Genomic DNA, 20,033 nt, shown 5'->3' with positions numbered 1-20,033 from the left:
AAAGAAAGTCAAATTTTAAGACCACGATGATATTGAAGGAAAGCCAGAATTTAAGATATGCCCATCCTGAATAATTTTAAACAATCTACAAAATCTCTAGTTTGATATATTCTTTTCTATTTATTCGATTTGGAATTTAAAAATTATTCAAATCTTAAGATGTTTATTAAAAAATTTAAATTATCCTGAAAAATCTACTGTTATTCCATAGGATCATGAGGAATATAAATTATACTTAAAATTTTTAATAATATTTAATTGAGATTATTTATAATTTATTCAAATATTATGATATTTGAAAACTCATTATCATTTTTTTAATTCTATAAATTGATGAATTTTGTATTGTTCAAAATAATTTTATTCCCTATAGTTATCATCATAATCCACGAGACTTTGAAATATTATCCTAAAATGTAAGGATTGTACGTCAATTATATTTTATCTAAAATCAATTAGACTCCGCATAAAAATTTAAATTAATTACAATCTCAGCTATTTACTTGTCGGACATCAACTATAAAATTGCCGAAAGTGTTGTTGATGCGAGATTTACATATCTCCCAATACACTGTAAAATTCAATTTCAACATAATCAACACATCAAATAAAAGGAGACAAATCACACAAAACTAGACATTCATACACACAAATAATAACTCAAGCAGAAGGAAATGAAAAAATTTAAATATTTTCGAGTTTTGTAGAACAAAATTCGATTTTATTGAAGAAGAAACAGATAAATGAGAATGTTTATTGATAAAAAAATTTAAACAAGAGTAGAGGTGTTGTGTTGATGTAGAAGGGACGACTAGCAATTGAGATCAGGAGAGAGAGAGAGAATTGAGATGGAAAGAAAGAACTAATGATGGAGGTGAAGATGAAGGTGGAATAAGTGGAGAAGGAGATAGGGACGATGAATTGAGATCGGGGAGGGAGAACTATGTTAATGACTTACTATTATTCTTTAATTCTTCCTTTAATATATAGAAATAGTTTTCAAATTTAAATATGGCAATAGTTATTATAGAAATATATCATATTTTAAATAAACTAACATAATTAGCACTTATCCAAGTTGGAATAAATTCCGTTCGCTTGTAAGCTCCGTCGTACGGGTACGGTACTAGAATAATGGCAAAGCTACAATTCTTCTGTTTCTGCCTGGTAGCCCTTCTGTGTTCAGGTGACCCTTCTAACTTCTCGTTCTAGTCATAATATTTTATGAAATTAAGCTTCAAAAATTTCTGAATATTTGTATTTACAGCTGAATCGACTATGAACAAAATTGTTAATTATTGCGAAGACTCTATGCGGGTGGATAAGTGTGAATATTCGGTTTGCTTGAATACTTGCCTAAAGAAACATCCCAACAAAAGCACCGTGGCGGCGTGCACTATCACTAACCCACAGGCTTGCACTTGTTTTTACAGATGTCCTGATTCTTAGTTTTTTTTTCTTGTTTTTTTTTTCTTGTATTTTTGTTTTTTTTGTCAAAACCGTGATTCTTGGTTTTAATTCTTATCGATATCCATCGATACTCGGCCAATATAATTGTTATATCTTTTTTTCCCTTTATTCGATATACTATGTTATTTAATTTGTGCAGATCAGCAATTAGGTTTTACAAATTGGATGCTAATTGAATTTTCGAAATAATTTTTTTCAAAATTATAAAGAAAAATTCAGTCTGTATTCAAATCGCAACATTTGTAACAATTATATGAGACTTGAAACTCAAAAATGAATTTTATATCCAGATATATGCTCAAATGTAGTCACGCTCAGAACAAATTCTGATGGGCACCTAGGAAAAAAATTGAGAGGAGCGAGCAATTTGATTTTGATTTAATTTTTATGTATTTTGGTGTGATATGTTGTTAAAAATTTATATGAAATTGTAATTATAGTCGATAGTTCAAACGAGTTGTGATGAAACGGACATTTACATACATTAATTTTTATTTTTTTTGAAACAACATACATGCATTAATTTTAAAAAGTCGCTTGACTTTATCTCCATAAAATTATATTAATCAACTCGTATAATTCGTTTTATATTTGTTCGACTCAATTATTTTTAGATATTTTCATCTTTCCATCAACTGTTTTTATAAAAAGCCATTTCCATATTTATATCACATGATAATCTAGAAAAACTAGATTTTCAGACGATCACAAATATTTTAGAAAAATACAAGATTTCTCAAAAATTATTTTTTGATTTTAATTCAAATCTAAGTTAGCAACGCATAATTAATTCTGCACACGAATAGCAATGAAATATGCTATATACATATCAATCACCTATTCAAATTAATCAATATTAGTTCTACACACGAATAGTAATAGAATGTGTTTTATGCATATTAATCACCAATTCAAATTAATAATACGTTGTCTTTGAAATTTTTTTTGAAAAAGAATTTTGAGATAAATAACGTTATTCTTTTAACAATCATTCAAAATCTGTTGTTAATGATACTTATGACATCTATGAGATTCATTTTTATCATCAAAATTTAGACATATTCAATTCAAATTTAAATAAATAATTAGGATATTGATATATTTAGTTATAAAATTTAATTAGTTTAGAACATTTGATGTTATTTTGTAAGGACCGTGAGAAAAGGAGGCACGTCTACAGAATAATTATAAATAAATTTATTTTATTTATAGTATATGTTAAATACTAGAAAACAATAAATTATTATATTTTAATGAAAATTAAACCCAAATCCAAACGGTTATGACCCGAGAATCCTTCCGCCTTATAAATAATCCAAATGAGAATACGGATACAAACATATCCCTATTCAAATTATCCTAGTTTGATCAATGTAATGAATATGAATCCGCCTGTAATTTCGAATGGAAGGTCGAAATTTTGAATTTTGACTTTTAACTCTGGATAGGTGGGGGCTCAACAACAAATCAATAATTACTGTCTCGATAGTTAATACGTTTAACCAAAACTGAAAATATTCTCGACGGTTACGTCCCTTAACGTAAGATCTACTATGCTACCAGCTTATAAGTACTGGTAGTACCACCATTGTGCAGCATATACTCAGTTCACAAGTATTTCAGAGACACACATATAATAGATGGGAAAATTACATTGCTTACTTTTTGGTCTTCTTGCTCTTTTCCATCTGGGTATAGAACTATAGATTTTCAGCTTATTCAACGTGTCTTCTTTCTATTTTCATGTCTTTCTTTCGTCATTCCCGAAAGTGGAATTATCCTCTGTTATTCCAGAAATTTTTTTGAAATGTATTAAAAAGATACTCATTTATACGATATATAAATCTAAATTATCAAAAAATTGATATTTATATATCTGTAGTTAAAAAATTAATTTTTAAATAAAGTTTTTGAGTTTGATAAATTATAAATGTATTTTGCAGCTACATTGATGACAAATGGAGTTGAAGGTGCACTTTGTGTGGATATTATAAAGATAAGTAAATGTCCGGATTGTGTACAAACTTGCAGGGAGCAGCACAACGGTGTCGGAGTCTGCATCGGCCCGATTGTCGGTGGATTCGGATGCTCTTGTGTTTTCTCTTGTACTTCTTAGTCTTTCAGGCTTTGGTGCAATTAAGATGTATACCAATTATTCATATCAATTAAATAAATGATATATTTTTCGGTTTTGATAATTGAAATGAAATATTTTTAATATATTCAATACCTCTATTTTATCATGAAATTCTTTTTGTATCATGTGTGAAGATGAGTATATCCATCTGCGAGTTAGAGTCATGTGTGAATATGAGTATATCCATCTGCGCAGTTAGAGTCATGTGTGAAGATGAGTATAATTTAAATTTTATTAATACAACTCAATTAAAAAAATAAATCAAAGTGGCTTAAAAATTACGAGAACAAAATTATTACTGTGATTCAACCATGCTAAAATAACGAAGAGTCTCAAGAAACAAGGGTGTGTTGAATTTCTAGCAGAACGAATGCAATACGCAATACCAATCTATTATATATCTAATAGAGCAACTGCAAATAATTTAATTCGAATACTAAACTACCCCTGCTCATTATACATATATTAATTAATATATGTAAAGTTTATTATAGACTTCTAATACTAGCCTATTTATTAGACATTAATGTCTATTCATTAATATGCATTAATAAGTTTATAATCAAAATTCCAATACAAAAATGTATATTATATACAAATATATATATATATATATATATATATATATATTATATTTATAATTATGATTTAATAAATAAATAAACAAATAAATATTCAGTGTTGTAAAAAGAGGATATCTGAAAATCGGTGATTTATCGAAATGATTAATAGGATCATTATCTAGAATTAATTTAATATTATTATATATATAACCATATTTTAAAATTTTAAAGTTGTCCCACATTTTTTTAAATTTTAATATTTTACATGATTTATCCAATTTTCGACCAATTAATCATCGTTTTAACCGAATTTTGTCAAATCGGATTAAAAATCCATTCGATTATCGATTAATCGGCTGCTTTTAAGAATATTTAATTATTATGAATTAATAAAAGTATGTATATATAATTATAAATATAATATATAACTATATGACAAAAACTCTGGTATGACAAAAATCTTATTTTTATCAAATTTTTAACAATTTTTTTAGGGTAATTTAATTATATAATAAAATTTTAGATGGTGATATTTTTTATATCTATATTTTAACAAATATCATAATAGTGATAATATAAGTACATATAAAAATCAACATAATATGACTTAAAAAATATGAACCGACAAATATGAGTAGCTGAAGGAAGGAAAATCAACCGAAACTCCATTACTAGCTTAAAATATGAACCGGAACATTTGAATAGCTAAAGGAAGGGAAATCAACCGAGACTCCGTTACTAGCAACGAGCGAGAGCGGATTGGGAGTTCGAAGAAAAACAAACAAGAATCTTCGTTTCTCAGCAAAGTGTTCACTGGTTTTTCGTCAGGTTTTATTCGATTTTTTTATTAGATGATGGAAAAATTTAATATCAAATTAAAATTTTTTTATAATACAAATAATTTTAATTTAAAAAAATGAACAAAGAGATATAAGAACTATTAAAAAAATAATTTAAAACAACCCGGGCAAAGGTTGAAAAGCTAGTTGCACGTAATGACAAGAAAATCAGTAAAATAACAAACCTACATAATGGTAAAGAATCTGGGCCACAGGTGGGCTGGGCCAGTATCGTGATATAAATTATAGACACCCGAGGAAGGCTGGGGACCACCGAGGGCATGATAACTTTTTAAATTAACAGAAGGGCTGGGCTGGGCTGGGCTTATTTAACTTTACTTGTTACAGGATTGAGCCTACTCTGGACATAGTGATTACATGGGCTGGAGGATTTTAACCCCGACTGCACGGCAACTTAAAAAACCACTCATTGACATAAACTTGATCCGTTTGTGTAAAGAAGCAGAAGCACTTTTAAAAAGCTGAGAATCCTAACTTCTCTCTCATAGCTTCTGCTTCTTTTCCAAACACTTTATTCACTTATTTACTTTTCACTTCTGCTCCACTTTTTTAGTTTAAGCAAAAAGTCACTTCGTTTGTCCAAACGTCCCATAGTATGGAAGTTTGTCACTCATGTTCTGCATAAATATATGTTTATTCAATACAGTAAAAATGAATGTGACGGTCAAGTCAATTTAAAGATAGTAAAAATTTTATTACGTTTCTAACATGCATGTAAAATTAAAGTTTGACTGATTTTTAACTTGGGATCGCAGAAGTTTTCTCGAGAAAGAAGTGTTGAACACTACACTGACGCGTTGAACCATATACGTGTTGGTGAAAACTCTGAAGTTGTACACACCATAAAACTCTTGTACAAATATAAAAGTTTAACAAATTTAGGTGTACAAATATAGAAGTTTTTGAAACCATTTCTACAAGTAAGAATTGAACACTTCTTTCTCGAGAAAGCTTCTACGATCCAAAGTTGAAAATCCGTTAAACTTGATTTTACATGCATGTTAGAAATCAATAAAAGAATTTATCTGTTAAACTTGATTTTACATGCATATTGAAAATCTGGTCCACATACAAAGTTTAGAATTTTATCAAAATATCGAATATACTATTATTATCATCGATAAAAGAATTTTCTTCCATTTATCTTATTTATATTTAATTATATCACAACAAAATAAACACTTTCAAACAATTTGGAAGGAATACATAGATTCATTTTGATGTAATATGTAGTGCAAGTGAGTTGGAATAATTATAATGTAAAAATATATTTTTTTGTAAATGATAAATCTCTTACATCAAAATTATGTAAAATATATACAAAAATGATTTCATGAGCTGGAAAGGTTCTACATGGGCGATATTTACAGCTCTCAAGTAAAACACTTCATATGACCACAAGGCACTAAACTTGCCAAATTTAACAAAATTCAAATTTCATTATTCAGGCGCGATTCAGTAATACAAACATTAACAGTTTAACACAGTGCTCCCAAGTTTTGTAAGGGAAGATGAGAAGAGAATTAACATGAAAATTTCTTCTCTCACATGTCCCCAGTTTGAAAGAAAGGGAATAATCTGTTAACACAGTGCTCCCAAGTTTTGTAAGGGAAGATAAGAATCCCAAGTTTTGTAAGGGAAGATGAGAAGAGAATTAACATGAAAATATCTTCTCTCACATGCCCCCCAGTTTGAAAGAAAGGGAATAATCTGTTAACACAGTGCTCCCAAGTTTTGTAAGGGAAGATGAGAAGAGAATTAACATGAAAATTTCTTCTCTCACATGCCCCTCAGTTTGAAAGAAAGGGAAGGAGATTATTCTTGTGCTCCAAAATTAGGAAAGGAAAGAAAAGAATTATGCCCGACCGCTAGTGTTGGCAGAATCCTTTACAAAGGGCATTGGAGAGGAGGGAAGTCAGTTTTCGACTTTTAAGCGGCATTTACGGCAAACTCACCATAGACATTGGTTGTGGCATCGACAGGAATATGCCAACACAACCTCTAAATTTGCCTACCGTGGCCAAACAAAGGAACACATCTGATTTACTGATGCCCTCACTTTACAAAGTGCACAAAATCATATAAGATGTTGAGTCAAACCAGAACTTTTGTAGACAGTTTGGCACCTGGAAATAACATTTACTCTTCCTCCAAATATTTTCCCCAGGGGACAAGCCAGCAACTTTACTCGCTGATGTGATGGAAAATTTAGGAAATTGTTGGGAAAAAAAGTCTGAGCCCCCCAGATTAACCCTCTATGATCCAACCCACTGACCTCGAAACTCGAAACTCAAAAAGCCCGGAGCAATCCAAATACTACATCAGCAAACACATCACAGCATATGAAATACTACAAAATTCAAGGATATTTTGTCCTCTTCATCAGTAGGTGTGCACCAAAAGATACAGGGCACCTATATTTCTGTAATTAAACTTAACCATATCAAACAAAAAAAACAATGACAGTCTTCCCGAAATTCTGGAAAAACCCATTGGACCAGCCAAAATATCTACTATAATCCAACCAATAGATTACCATATTCTTGAAATATTTATAATCCTACTGGGAAAAAGCCAGAAAACATATGCAAGTGCAATGTTGCCAACATGCAGTCATGAACTGACCTGCCACCCAAAAGGAAAAATCCATTACTACTAGCCCTATATGACCTTAGACAACCAAACAAGTTAATAGTATTCACACTAAATATTCCATGGCCAATAACTACAATTACGAGAAACTGCCCCAAAGATGTTGAACTACAGATGCAGGTCCCCTGCCAAATTTTCTGGCAGCCGTCCTTCGAGAGATATAAGCTTCCTTCTCTTAGCCTCGTGAAGCTTATTTGTTGCAAAATCTGTATCAGGAAATGATTGTGAACCTTTGCACATCTCGACATCCTCTCCTGCATCAGAATCTTGGGCAGATGATCCAAGTAAATTTTGTGGGCAGTTTATGACCAATTCCGCACCTTCAATGTCAGGTATCCTCCCGGGGGTAGAGCGAAGGCAAAGATCCTTATCCTCTGTTGGCCTCGATTGAACTACGTTTACTTCAAAATTCGGATTTGTCCCTTCTAGACCATGGTCTACAACACCTTGAAGCGCGTTAGTTACTAACTCTGCATCAGTGAATGATTGTGAGCGCGTCATGATCCCTTCCTCTCCAGCATCAAAATCTGGGGCAGATGATCCAAGCATACTTTCTGGGAAGGTTGTGACCAAATTCACATCCTCACTTTCATGGTAGTGAATATGATCAGGACTGTTATAAAAATTTTCAAGTATCCTACTGGGGACAGAGGTAACGGGAACCATTACGCACTCTTCGTCATCCTCTGGTGGCCTGGATTGATCTACGTTCACTTCGAAATTCAGATTTGTCCCTTCGAGATCATGATTCACCATCTCTACATCTAATGCTTCATCAGTGACACAGACAGATTTCTCTAGTGATGACTTAACTTCATCAGGCACTATCTGATGAACAGACGCTCTTAAGTTCCATGATGGCTCTCCTTTGAATTCTGTAGATGAGAACGGATTAGATTCTTGATATGTGGTAGCAACAAACCTTTCAAGACCAGTTTCTGCTGCAGCAGTGGAGCCACAAAACCCATCCGCCTCTTTCTCTCCCTGTTTCAAAATATTGCAAAGTGTTGTGTCATGTCAAAACTAATACATATGAAAGTTAGCATTATTAAAATTTTAATTCTCAATCCACCTAGTATGCTCAAAAAGCTCTTAGACAAGGTCAAGTTTTACATTTGTGAAGGACTTATTCCAATGTGTGTGTTTTTTAAACTCAATGGAGGACGTTCACAAGAAAAGATGCCTTGCATTACCAATGTAACATAACAGGTGAAAAAAACCAATGGCCAAAAAATTGTATACACGCGACAAACATAAGTAGGTCCTTCGAGATCTTAATGGCTTAATATCCTAAAGGAATGGCCGGTGGTCAACATTAGTTGCTAACTAAGGATAATGAAATGAAATGGCCATTTTACTCGACAAACCAAATGTTGTTGCTTTTAGATAAACATTTATAACCTAAAGCAAACGAATCAAACGATCTAAAAGAATTGTGGTCAATGTCATGAAATAAAAAGATATTAATGCCAATAAATTTGAAGCGGTTTGATGAAAATGTTACAGAATGTTGATCAAATCAATATAATCATGTTACAAATATTAGCAAATAAATCAAAGATAAGATTTTTAGTTATACCTCTATTTGCAGCATAGCATTCTTAAATTTATTCAGAGGTGCTGAGTTTTCTGCCTGCTCTAGAGATTGATAAATCGACCCTACAGCATCACCTGACTCCATAGGATCTGCGTCAACCAAACCTGAATCTCTATTACAACCAGGACTTTTCACAACGGATGGTAATAACGTCAACTCAAGTTCCTGCCCAGTTTGAGAACCCATGGCATTATTGTAGAAAGCTTTTGAAGGACTACATCTAGCTGCAATAAACCCATTAGTAGTTCCATTTTCGAATGAGGATGGCAAACAGTTTGAGGTGAATTCCTTCCTACTTCCAGCACCATAAGAAGTTCCATGTGAACACCCGTTATCTAGAAGATCATAGATCATTCTCTGGATAAAGGCCCGCTTCAGGGATGCCTCATAAGGCACAAACCAATTTGCGGTAAGCTGAAAATTGATTTAGACATAAACAACACTGTTTAATATGATGAGTAAATCCAGATATGATTTATATTTTATCCAGTTGCTCAAAGAAAAAAAGGAGTCTAATCTTGACACCAGGCAGAAAAAGTTTTTCCCACCTGAAACCAGCTTTAAGATTACTTAGTCAAAAGCAGGAGGACTAATGTCATAAAGATGAAACATGTAATGACTCATGAACTAGATCTAAGATGAAACCATGTGCATTATATTTAATCAAGGGATTAATACCACTGGAGAACTCAAATGCTTTATAGAAGTTTGTGAACTACGATCATTCAAGTGCAAACATGTTAAGTTTACAATCGAACTGGTCTGTGGCCATGACTCCGATGGACTCAAATCTAGACATCACCTCCTGATCATCAATTAAAGTGGGGCTCTAAGAAAATACAAAATAGTAGAAGTTCAATTAGCTATACTAGGGCTACTCTTCCCTCCGCTACCTTACTGTTAGATACAGAACTAGGATGAAAAAAACTATGGCAAGGAAGTATTTTTATCTTGAGTTTTGACTGCTATACAAAAATATAAACACAGAAGAAACAATAAAAACATTCCTCGCATTTTCCATAAATGAATAAGACTAAGACGCAAACTATTTTATACAATGCAATCCACAGTCCCCTTCAAAGACATCTTTTAGGAAAAGAAAAACATAATTCCCATATAAGTACTAGGCTAATATATGTAACTAGTAGTGTGATGTCACTTAATTCTGCAATCACTTGCCATATTACCAGACAACACACAGAAGACCATAAAATTGCAAAAACACAAAACAGATATGCTCAAAACAAGAACTCATTATTTAAGAAGACCACACAGTTTCTAGTGAAACCAAGAAGAACCAAGTAAACTAAGAACTGACTGGGTAAGCTATAATAAGCAAATCAGGATTTGTAAGACAGAAGATAGCAAACTTATTCTGCAAAGTGACGAGAAACTCTTACAAAGTGACCGTGTTTATCCACCAGTGCACTAAGAGGGTAATCAAATTCTTAATATTGCTCCCATCTTAAAAGATTATACCATTCGGAGATTGTTAAGTGACCAGTTCTTGTAAAATCTCAAGGTGTTAGGAGGATGGTAACCTCAAGGTGTTAGGAGGAAGGCTTACTAGGATCATATTATATCCTAACATTCCCCCACACTCGAGCGGTCGAGCCTCACTTGAAAGACCATTTTTTGGGTCGAGAGTGGATCTTTGGCGCCCATCTTTGAGGCATAAAATTGCCTTCGTGTCTCTAATAAATAATTAAAATATTGGAGATTACAAGGACTCCAACCGGAGTCTCCCGTGATATCATGTTAAGTGATCAGTTTTCCTAAAACCTCAGGGTGTTACAAGAAGAGCGGTGTTGGGAAAAGGGCCTACCAGGATCATATTATTATATTCTAATAGAGATCAACTTAACGTTTGTGGATCCAAGCTAAACCACAACATGAGAAATAATAGACCCAAAAAATGGTTTTCTAAACAAGAAAATTTTAGAACAAAATTCTAGCTATAACAAATTAACCAGAAATCATAACAAATGAAGTGAACAGCCCACTTACAAAGTTGGAGAATTTTGTTAGTTGGAAAGGGTTGAAATTAACAGGAACTCCTTCAAGAAAGAGCTCTGCATAGTGAAGCAAGAAAAGCCCACAATCATATGAATTTTGCTGCTGCGGAAGCTGGACATAATATAAAGATTTATTAATGCAAAATATCATACTGTCACCTCAAGAGTGAGTGTGCCAATGTGAGAATGTAAAGTAATACTTCAGTTTCCATCAAGTACAAATTACAAAAGGAGATCAAAAATATATTCCAAAGGGTTCAAATGAGTATGCCTCTACCAAAACAATTTATAAATACATTATTCTACTTTCACCACATACAATATGAAGTTGGCTCTGTACCTCTAGTGACAGGAATCTCAAATTCAAAAATCTAGAGGAGATATCTTCCGACGAATCCTTTTGCCTTTCCTTCCATTCCTCACACAGGTAACTGCCATTTTAAAATATGTAATGTTAAGAAATAAGAGAAAACAGTCTATTATTGCCGGCGGAATTTTTGCTATGTTCCTTCTGCGAGAATCAAACATATTATTTAAAATCTAATGTTACATCTGTTACTATGAGTCGTCTAGAAATCATAGTCGGTGGACGGCATTTTTATGGTTGGCTTTTTAGCAAGATATGTAAAATATCAATGGGTCCGCCACTGTCTAGTGACTACAGTTAAATCACATTATTTCTAAACTGGTCAGATCATAAGTGGTTACTATAAGAGGGATATTTGGTTGTCAGTATACCGTGAAAAGTACGAAGACAATTAGATCTTACACTAAATACTGTTGGGTCTAAGATTAGAGAATAAAAGAAAATTCTCTTTTTCAATATTCAAAGTACTAGGCGTACTTCCAAAGGTCTGAAAACAGTGAGGTGTGGGCTCCATAATGTACCCCGAATTAAGAGGAAGAGAACTACTTCAAATAAAATTACATAAAAACACATTGTCTCTAAGAGTCTGAGTTCATTATATTAAAATGTTCTCTGCCAGCCTTTTTGACCTTTTGGACTTCTGTTGTGCTTAGAACAATAATTCTGACCATTATATTATTTTAAATTCAAAATCAAATATTTCAATTCCATAAGCTGCAAAAAAAGAACAAAAACTAAATATTTTCACAGGGAATACAAATCTCTACCATAATTAATTTTTTAAACTATATTATTTTTCAGCTTAAGATTGATTATTCGATTTCGTAAAGCTGCAGGAAAAAAAATTAAATTAAGTATAATGATTTTCTGATCTATATTATTCTTCAACTTTAGATTAATGTTTTGTAAAGCTGCACGAAAAAAATTATATTAAGTGTTAGCCTCCCCCCCACCCCCCAAACAAAAAAATTGATGAACAAACACTGGCTCCGTCACTTGGTGATTAAAGCAAATTATCCCTTGCAAGAAAAAGCATTGAGCAAGTAAACACTTTTTTAAGTTCTTACTGCAACAACATGGTTCATGTCAGCGAGTTTTGATATCTAGATCAATTATAAAGATGCCTATAACTGATGAATTCAACAAAGTTTAGTGCCACTTATTCTACCTGTACAACTCCAAATTTAATAATATAAAGCGCAAATAAGGAGTTGGGTTACAATGGTATTCGGATACCTCTGAAGAAGACTTTTCAGACCAGAATGACTTCCTCTGATAGAATCCATATGCAATATACATGGTACTCTAAGGGCCTTGTGTGGATCAGGATCTGAAAAATCAGAAGTAGAACTATAATCAGATACATCTACTGAATTCAGTTTGGAATTTAAATCGCCTACAAAAAACTTGCCTAGGGATTCAGCTGCTTCACCAGGGTAACATATTACAATGAGACTCCAGTGGTAACTGTCACCAAAGGCACACAAGTTTCAAGTAAGCTCAGTCTTAAGCAGACATTGTTTTCAGAAAAGAAGATTGTCTACAGCCTATATCTTACTTGAAATTAACTGGAACGAAAAGATAATCCTTTTCAAATAAATTAATTTTTCTAGTCCATTTCCGAACTCGCTGAAATGCAGCTCTGCCTTCCACAGCACTGGATGGGTTCTTGTCAAGGTCAGCCAGTTTCCGGAAGAAAAAACTATTAAAAAAATGGAACCTGTGTCTCTCACAGGGTTCAATTTTGTTCTTCAGGTATCTGGACATTAGACAAACAAGTAAGACACTGTAAGAAGAAACTATAGCGAAGATATAAAAAAATTGTTAAACAAAGAAACATAACAACATGGGACTACCCTTTCTGTCTTATTTCAATTAACAATTTTTTGCTTAAGATGTTTTAAATTTTAATAACATGATACATATAGTAAGGTTTAATAGGAACAGAAAAGTAAAACCTACGTGACATCAAGAAATTAGAAAAATAAAATAGTAAACAAGTAAACATAGGTTTAAACAGAAAACTTTTGGATATTAATATTTGAAACAGATGAGATAGTTAAAAAAAATGTGGCAAGCAGACGGAATTGTCATTCTATATACTAAACATTAAACCAAACAGATGCCTATACCTCATCCTGCAATTTATATTCCATAAATTTGTGGTTAGAATAATACAGTCTGCTCCATCCCACTCCCTACCCCTCTCCTTTCACGTCATCTAATAATCTATGAATGGTTATAATTATGAGATTTTCATGATTATGGCGACACAACATGGTTCTGCAAAGAAGAAAGATTACAAGGTAATACGTAATACCACAAAGTCCGTACTTGATATAGAAGTCAATAATAGTGTCGTTAACAAACGTGTCCGGCTGTAGAAGATCAATGTCCCTCTTACTGATTGAAACAGCATCTGGATCCCCTTTAGGATAGATAAGGTCTTCAAAAGCCTTATCAAAACTGCACAATTGCCACATAAAAAAAACAGTTCACATTTCAAGAAACAAAAAGATTGAAATGCAACTATAAGCAAGATAATCAGAGTACATTATAAGTAAATTAAACGGCCTTTCTTTAAAACAACTCCAACAAGTAATACAAACTCAACCGTGAATACAAGATAATCAGGGTAACTGCAACCACTGCCGGAAAGGATGTGTTATGACTCCTTTTTTATACATGAATACGTGATACCCCGAAAGGAACTTTTTTTGTTTTTGCGCGTGATAAAGAGAATATTTCTAATTAATGCGTGTATGCATATCTGCTACTTGTGGAATTAATTGCTTTAAGGGGGTAGGTTTTTCAGTACTACATCTTATTATATCCGTACGTACGTACGTACATACATATGTATGCGTCCGTCCGTCCGAACCTTCCGTCCGGTCCGCCCGTTAAGAATTAGGCAGCATTAAAGTCAATTTTACTAACCAAATGTTAATAATTAAAAGTTGGAAAAGAAAAAAGAGAAGTATTTAATTCAACAGAATCCGCACAATTAAATCTAAACCTAATAACTAATGTTAACAATTAAAAGCTGAAAGAAGAAAAACGTTTAATTCAAAGAAAGCAAAAGGTGAACATGACCGTCATATACATAGTATATACTTCCGTAAACATTTTATACTACTCACACATACTGGTACACATACATAGTACATACAAATACATGCTGATTACAATCGGTTGCAACTCGCAACTAAAAACAAACAGATCGAAGAAGACGACAGCACTCAAGAACACCATGTATATATCGAAAATATTTAATAGCAACTAATCAAATCTGCATATGTAATCAGAAACTAATATTAGAATATATTTCTAAAATTTGTAGATGAACATTGGTCATATTTAAGAATCAGCTGAGTAAAAAATGATAGTGTGACAATATTTTAGCATCAAAAGAGAGGAAAACTAAGAGCCACATAAGGTCATGATATATAAAGAATCAAATGCATAACAGTAAAGGAGGAGGAGAGCAACAATCTTGTTTTGGTGAAAATAAACAAAGGCATGGCATATTTGAGCTTACTTGGGAAAATAACGATCCGAGAACACTTCACCATTGTCCCCAAGTTCACTGTTGCAATTTAGTTCAGAGCTGAAAAAAGAGAAACCAAAATAATGATTCACAAAATACAGGAATTTATTTGAAACACCTCCATGACAAGATAACAATGTCAATTTCAGATAATTAAAGTCTCCTAATAGCATATAATTAAGTCTCCTTTTTTTTAGTGAAGCACTAATACTTCACATCTGCAAAATTTACAAATAAGGAAACTAGTAAATATATTAAACAAATCCTTCCATTATCCTACTACCAGAACCTAAAATATCCCTCACAATATATTTATTTATTACAATTATTAACAATGAACTTTATTCCCAAGTAAGGGCATTAAAGACATCCAAATTAATTTTCTATTTTGGTGCTCCGCATCAAAAGATTACTCTTGACCATAGTAATGGCACGTAACCATATAAGGTTACATAGATTACGCAATTATGAAATCCCACAAGTATATTTTACAAATTAACATTCATAAATATGTAATCAAGAGCATTTTCACAACAGGGAATTACATCTTCAAACAAACAAAAGAAATTGTTTAAGTTCAAAGCACTCACTTGAGCACAGTTTTCCACAAAGGCTTGTAAACATCCATAGAAATGATTGCATTCTGTCTTCCACACCAGTCTCCAACAATTGAAAACTTCAACTCCTCAACACCTATATATTGTTTTAATAAAAGAATCAAGACTAGCATACAAAGAGATGAATAAATAAGTTAATTAAAAAACTTCAATACAAAATTAATATATACATGCAATTAACAGAAAGAAATAAGTATTCCACAAAAACAGAAGCAAGAGAACCATGGAATTCAAAAGTTGTACTTCCACCATCAGACCTGAAGTGGCGTTTAGATCTCCAGCAAAAACTGAACCTTTTGAAATTATGTGAATCTTTACCATTCCCATCTCAAACTGAACATTATACATGAAAGAAACAAATTCTGTCACTTCAAAAATGTAACACTTCAATTAACGAAAACAGAAACATGGCCAAATAAACCTCACCCTTTCACACCAGTGGGACTCGACACTGATGATATCATCAACTCCCAACTGAAATTCAAAGATTTCTTCTTCTACATAAGGTTTTGAACTTCTAACTGTGATCCGGCTGCTTGAAAAGATCATGACAGAGTCTGTCAGATGTTTATCACGATACGAGATATATTCTGGTAAACATGCAACGCCCAACTCCCCGTCAAACTGCAAAAGAATAGCAAGAACCAACAAAATTACAGGACAATAATTATGTTATATTTCAATTATTTAATTTGGTCAAGAGAGTGCATATAATAAAAACAGGATAGGGATTGCATTTCCAGAGAAAAAAAGTTATCATCATTCTATTAAAAGCTTTGAGCTCATGACCTGATAGAAGCCTGAAATTCACAGTTCAGCATTTCTTGCAAGTAAAAGTTATAGACAAGAACTAATAAGAGATTTACAGCAGTTTGAACTTGCTCCAGGTTGGACTTTGGAATCATATCAATAAGCTACCAACCTTGGCTCCTCTAAAAGTTTCCCATTCAGCATGGATAAGTTAATTAAATGAGTTCTAGTTTTGGTCGGCATAAATGATAATTTTTACTGTTCATGCTCATGTTTAATATATAAAATCATTGTTAACAACGAAAAATAACTATTCGTCAGTCGTCACCAACCTTTTTGTTGGAAGCAGAGCTTGTACCTCGTACCATTGATATTCCCAATATAATCAAATATATATAAGTAGATTTAACTTGTGAATTCAAATTAAATGCCAAGAAACTTGAATAACTTTGGCAAGCAAATAGCCGAATGTTTGATAAAATCAAGCATTTACTTTCCAATTTATTAACACTGAATCAGTTCCTCTTTTATGTATGCCTATTACATTACCTAGTAAAATGGCATCAACAGTCATTAATCATTACTTAAATCTTCTATGTGAAATGCATAAATTCTTTAAATTTTAGTTATTCCAACTAATGGTATCAAATGAAGTAAACAATGTGATACAAAAAGAAAAAGTAGTTGTTTACCGTATCCATGTAGCCAAGCCAGTCGTTTGCAGACCCATCAACAGGAACTGAGAGTGCAAACATCAAAATGAAACAAGTCAGTCAAAGCCTGGAATAAGCTAAAAAAAATAAGGTGTACCTAAATTTGTTATTGCCAGAACACATGATGCGTGAATTTTAAGCGCTGAACTAATAAAAATTATACTGTTCTCGAGAAATAACTATTATTATCACTGTGATAATTCCTTGCACTGACATTTGTTTTTGCCAGACACAATACATATATATTACGTCCCAAACCATTAAAAAGTTGTGTTGTTCTCCGGCAATAACAACTACGTATTAGTATTGCTATAATAATTCCGCACAAAAACTAATAGGGTAAACACTTCTACATGTATCCTTTAGAGGTTTGTGCATATACCATCATCATCACCATAATCATCATCTCCAATATAGGAAGAAGTTGAAGGAGATGTCTCACTCAAGCTTCTATCAGCACCTGGAGCAGCATCGGAGAATTCGTCCTGCACAAGTACAACCCCTTGTGAGCTTTTAGTAACGGTCAATTCTGAAGAATGGAATTGGTAAAAATTCATTACTTACGCTGGATGACACATCCCGAGGGCATTTAAATCTGGTATTTGCAGGTAAAGCTATTCCTGATACTGAACTGCCTCCCATTTGACCACAGGAACTTTCAGGCTCGACTTTAATTGGTCTCGACTGAGGGAGCTCTTCAGCAAAACAGGAAACCGTGAGTGGCATAGCATCAAAATCAGACATGTTAACATCACAATCCTCTCCATTCATAAAGGCAGATGAAGCAGCACACTCACTGTTGTTGTCTATATTGGTACCGTCAACATCCACACGTGCTACATTGCCACGGTCCTTAAACTGCATGCTTTTTCCCTCAGCACCTAGATATGATATCAACATTACAGAAAATAGAAGTATAAAAGCCTGTCACGTGCCAAAGATCTTCAAGGAAAAAAAAAAAGAATAAGTCAAACCCTCAAATTCACCCCGCCAATTTCCAAACCATGAAATGCGGGAAACTCCACCCGCCAATATTCAAATACGTACCGCTAACTAGTATGGTAAATAAAAAAGTTCCTTCGCTGTATTGCTTAAAACTTCTCAATTATTTCATTCATTACGCTTTCACAGATTCAGCTCTTCTTAAACCGTAATTTTTTATCCATCTAGGAACAAAATCAGAAAACGCACCAGTTCTTCTAACCATAAACCTAGGGTTTACTTCACAAAATTTCTATTCAGCAACAGGAAACAGTCAGTCTCTTTCTACACAATTATGCCCATCTGTCTAGATAAAACCACAAATTTATGACTTGTAATTATAAAATTCCAGTTAAACAACCAAAAAACAAATACAAATAATTGCAATTCAGTACATACAAACATTTATCTATATGTGCGAATAAAAAAGGTTACCATTTTTGACACAATTCAGTCTATTTTAACACAATTATGCACGTATGTCTAGATAAAAACCACAAACCTAAAGTTCAGAATTACAAAATTCCATTTAAACAACCAGAAACAAAGATAAGTAATCACAATCCGGTACACACAAACATTTATCTATATGTAGGAAGTATAAAAAATTACCATTTTGGAGAATGCGATACTTACGGAAGAGAGAGAGGGAGAGGGAGGGAGGGAGGGAGGGAGGGAGGGGGAGAAAGAGAGAGAGAGAGAGAGAGAGAGGGAGGGAGGGAGGGAGGGAGGGAGGGAGGGAGAGAGAGAGAGAGAGAGAGAGAGAGAGAGAGAGAGAGAGAGAGAGAGAGAGAGAGAGAGATTACAATTTTGATGAGCTTCGGAGTCCATGATTTTGCCGGAATACTTGGCAGCGATTAGTTCAGCTGCGTTGTCTTCCTCGTCGAAGTCGAAAACACCGAGAGAACTCTTCGTCATCTCAGTGAGATCAATAATCGAGTCAAATTGCGATCAATAATCATACAAAACTTAGGGTTTTTTTTTAATTTCGATGAAATTAAAGATAGACAGTGATTATTTAGGCACGAAAATCTAGGGTTTATGTAGAAATTGGGGATTTGATTTATGGGAGCTTCTCAAAGTCGAGTCAATTTCTCAGACCTCGGTTATATACTTATATACTGAGGATAGAGTATGGAGCGCGTGTATTTTACTGCTTGTTGCCAGCTGGATTTTACTGTGAAAAGAAATAGACGCGTGGAGCGCGTGTAGTTTACTACTTGTTACCAGCTGGATTTTACTGTGGAGAGATATAGACGCGTGGAGCGCGTGAAAATTACTACTTCTTGCCAGCTGGACTTTACTGTACACAAAATTGATAATACGCGTACACATTGTATAATGTGATTTATTCATCTTTTATTGTTAAAAAAATCAGGAGCCGTTAACCCCGATTGTACTTTTTTTAATTTCATTGAGATGATAATGTTTTATAATACTTTCATATCTGAATATGCTCAATCGTTCCTAAAAAATATAATTTAAATATATAGATATTCCATTTGGATTTTTATATTGATTTAAATCTCAAAATATCCACATACAAGAAGTTTTATTGACTCGTAGATTTTATGATATACAGATAAGATTTTACATATATCTTTAGCATCATGAATTGCAATGCAGGCTCTTATTGGATGTTAAAAGTTATAAAAACGGACGTGTTCAATCCGGATGTTACTAAAAAAATTATTTAATTATAATTTGAAATCTAAATAGTCCAAATAAATTATATTTAATATATGATATGAACCCAATAAAATC

General features: G+C 33.0%; 1 protein-coding gene across 2 annotated transcripts; it reads right to left on the bottom strand.

Moving 5' to 3' along the window:
* Positions 1-7,541: 7,541 nt before the first annotated feature.
* LOC108218612 (probable ubiquitin-like-specific protease 2B) lies at positions 7,542-19,358 on the bottom strand. 2 transcript variants are annotated; one of them, XM_017391631.2, is made up of 17 exons: positions 19,076-19,358; positions 18,086-18,169; positions 17,853-17,983; positions 17,671-17,773; positions 17,268-17,314; positions 16,252-16,449; positions 16,083-16,158; positions 15,799-15,901; positions 15,200-15,268; positions 13,996-14,127; positions 13,220-13,420; positions 13,073-13,128; positions 12,898-12,991; positions 11,635-11,725; positions 11,287-11,406; positions 9,262-9,693; positions 7,542-8,666 (listed from the first exon to the last, which is right to left on the bottom strand). In XM_017391631.2, the coding sequence occupies exons 1-17, from the start codon at positions 19,185-19,187 to the stop codon at positions 7,791-7,793; spliced, it is 2,925 nt and encodes a 974-aa protein (XP_017247120.1). In that variant the 5' UTR covers positions 19,188-19,358; the 3' UTR covers positions 7,542-7,790. The 2 variants fall into 2 exon arrangements, with proteins under 2 accessions (XP_017247120.1, XP_017247119.1); XM_017391630.2 differs by having other exon boundaries at positions 17,853-18,169.
* Between the last annotated feature and the right edge of the window lie 675 nt (positions 19,359-20,033).

This window comes from Daucus carota, chromosome 4 (genome assembly GCF_001625215.2).
Source record: "Daucus carota subsp. sativus chromosome 4, DH1 v3.0, whole genome shotgun sequence".
Taxonomy (NCBI): Eukaryota; Viridiplantae; Streptophyta; class Magnoliopsida; order Apiales; family Apiaceae; genus Daucus; species Daucus carota.
The sequence above is the reverse complement of the archived record's forward strand: the minus strand, read 5'-3'. Positions and strand labels throughout refer to the sequence as shown.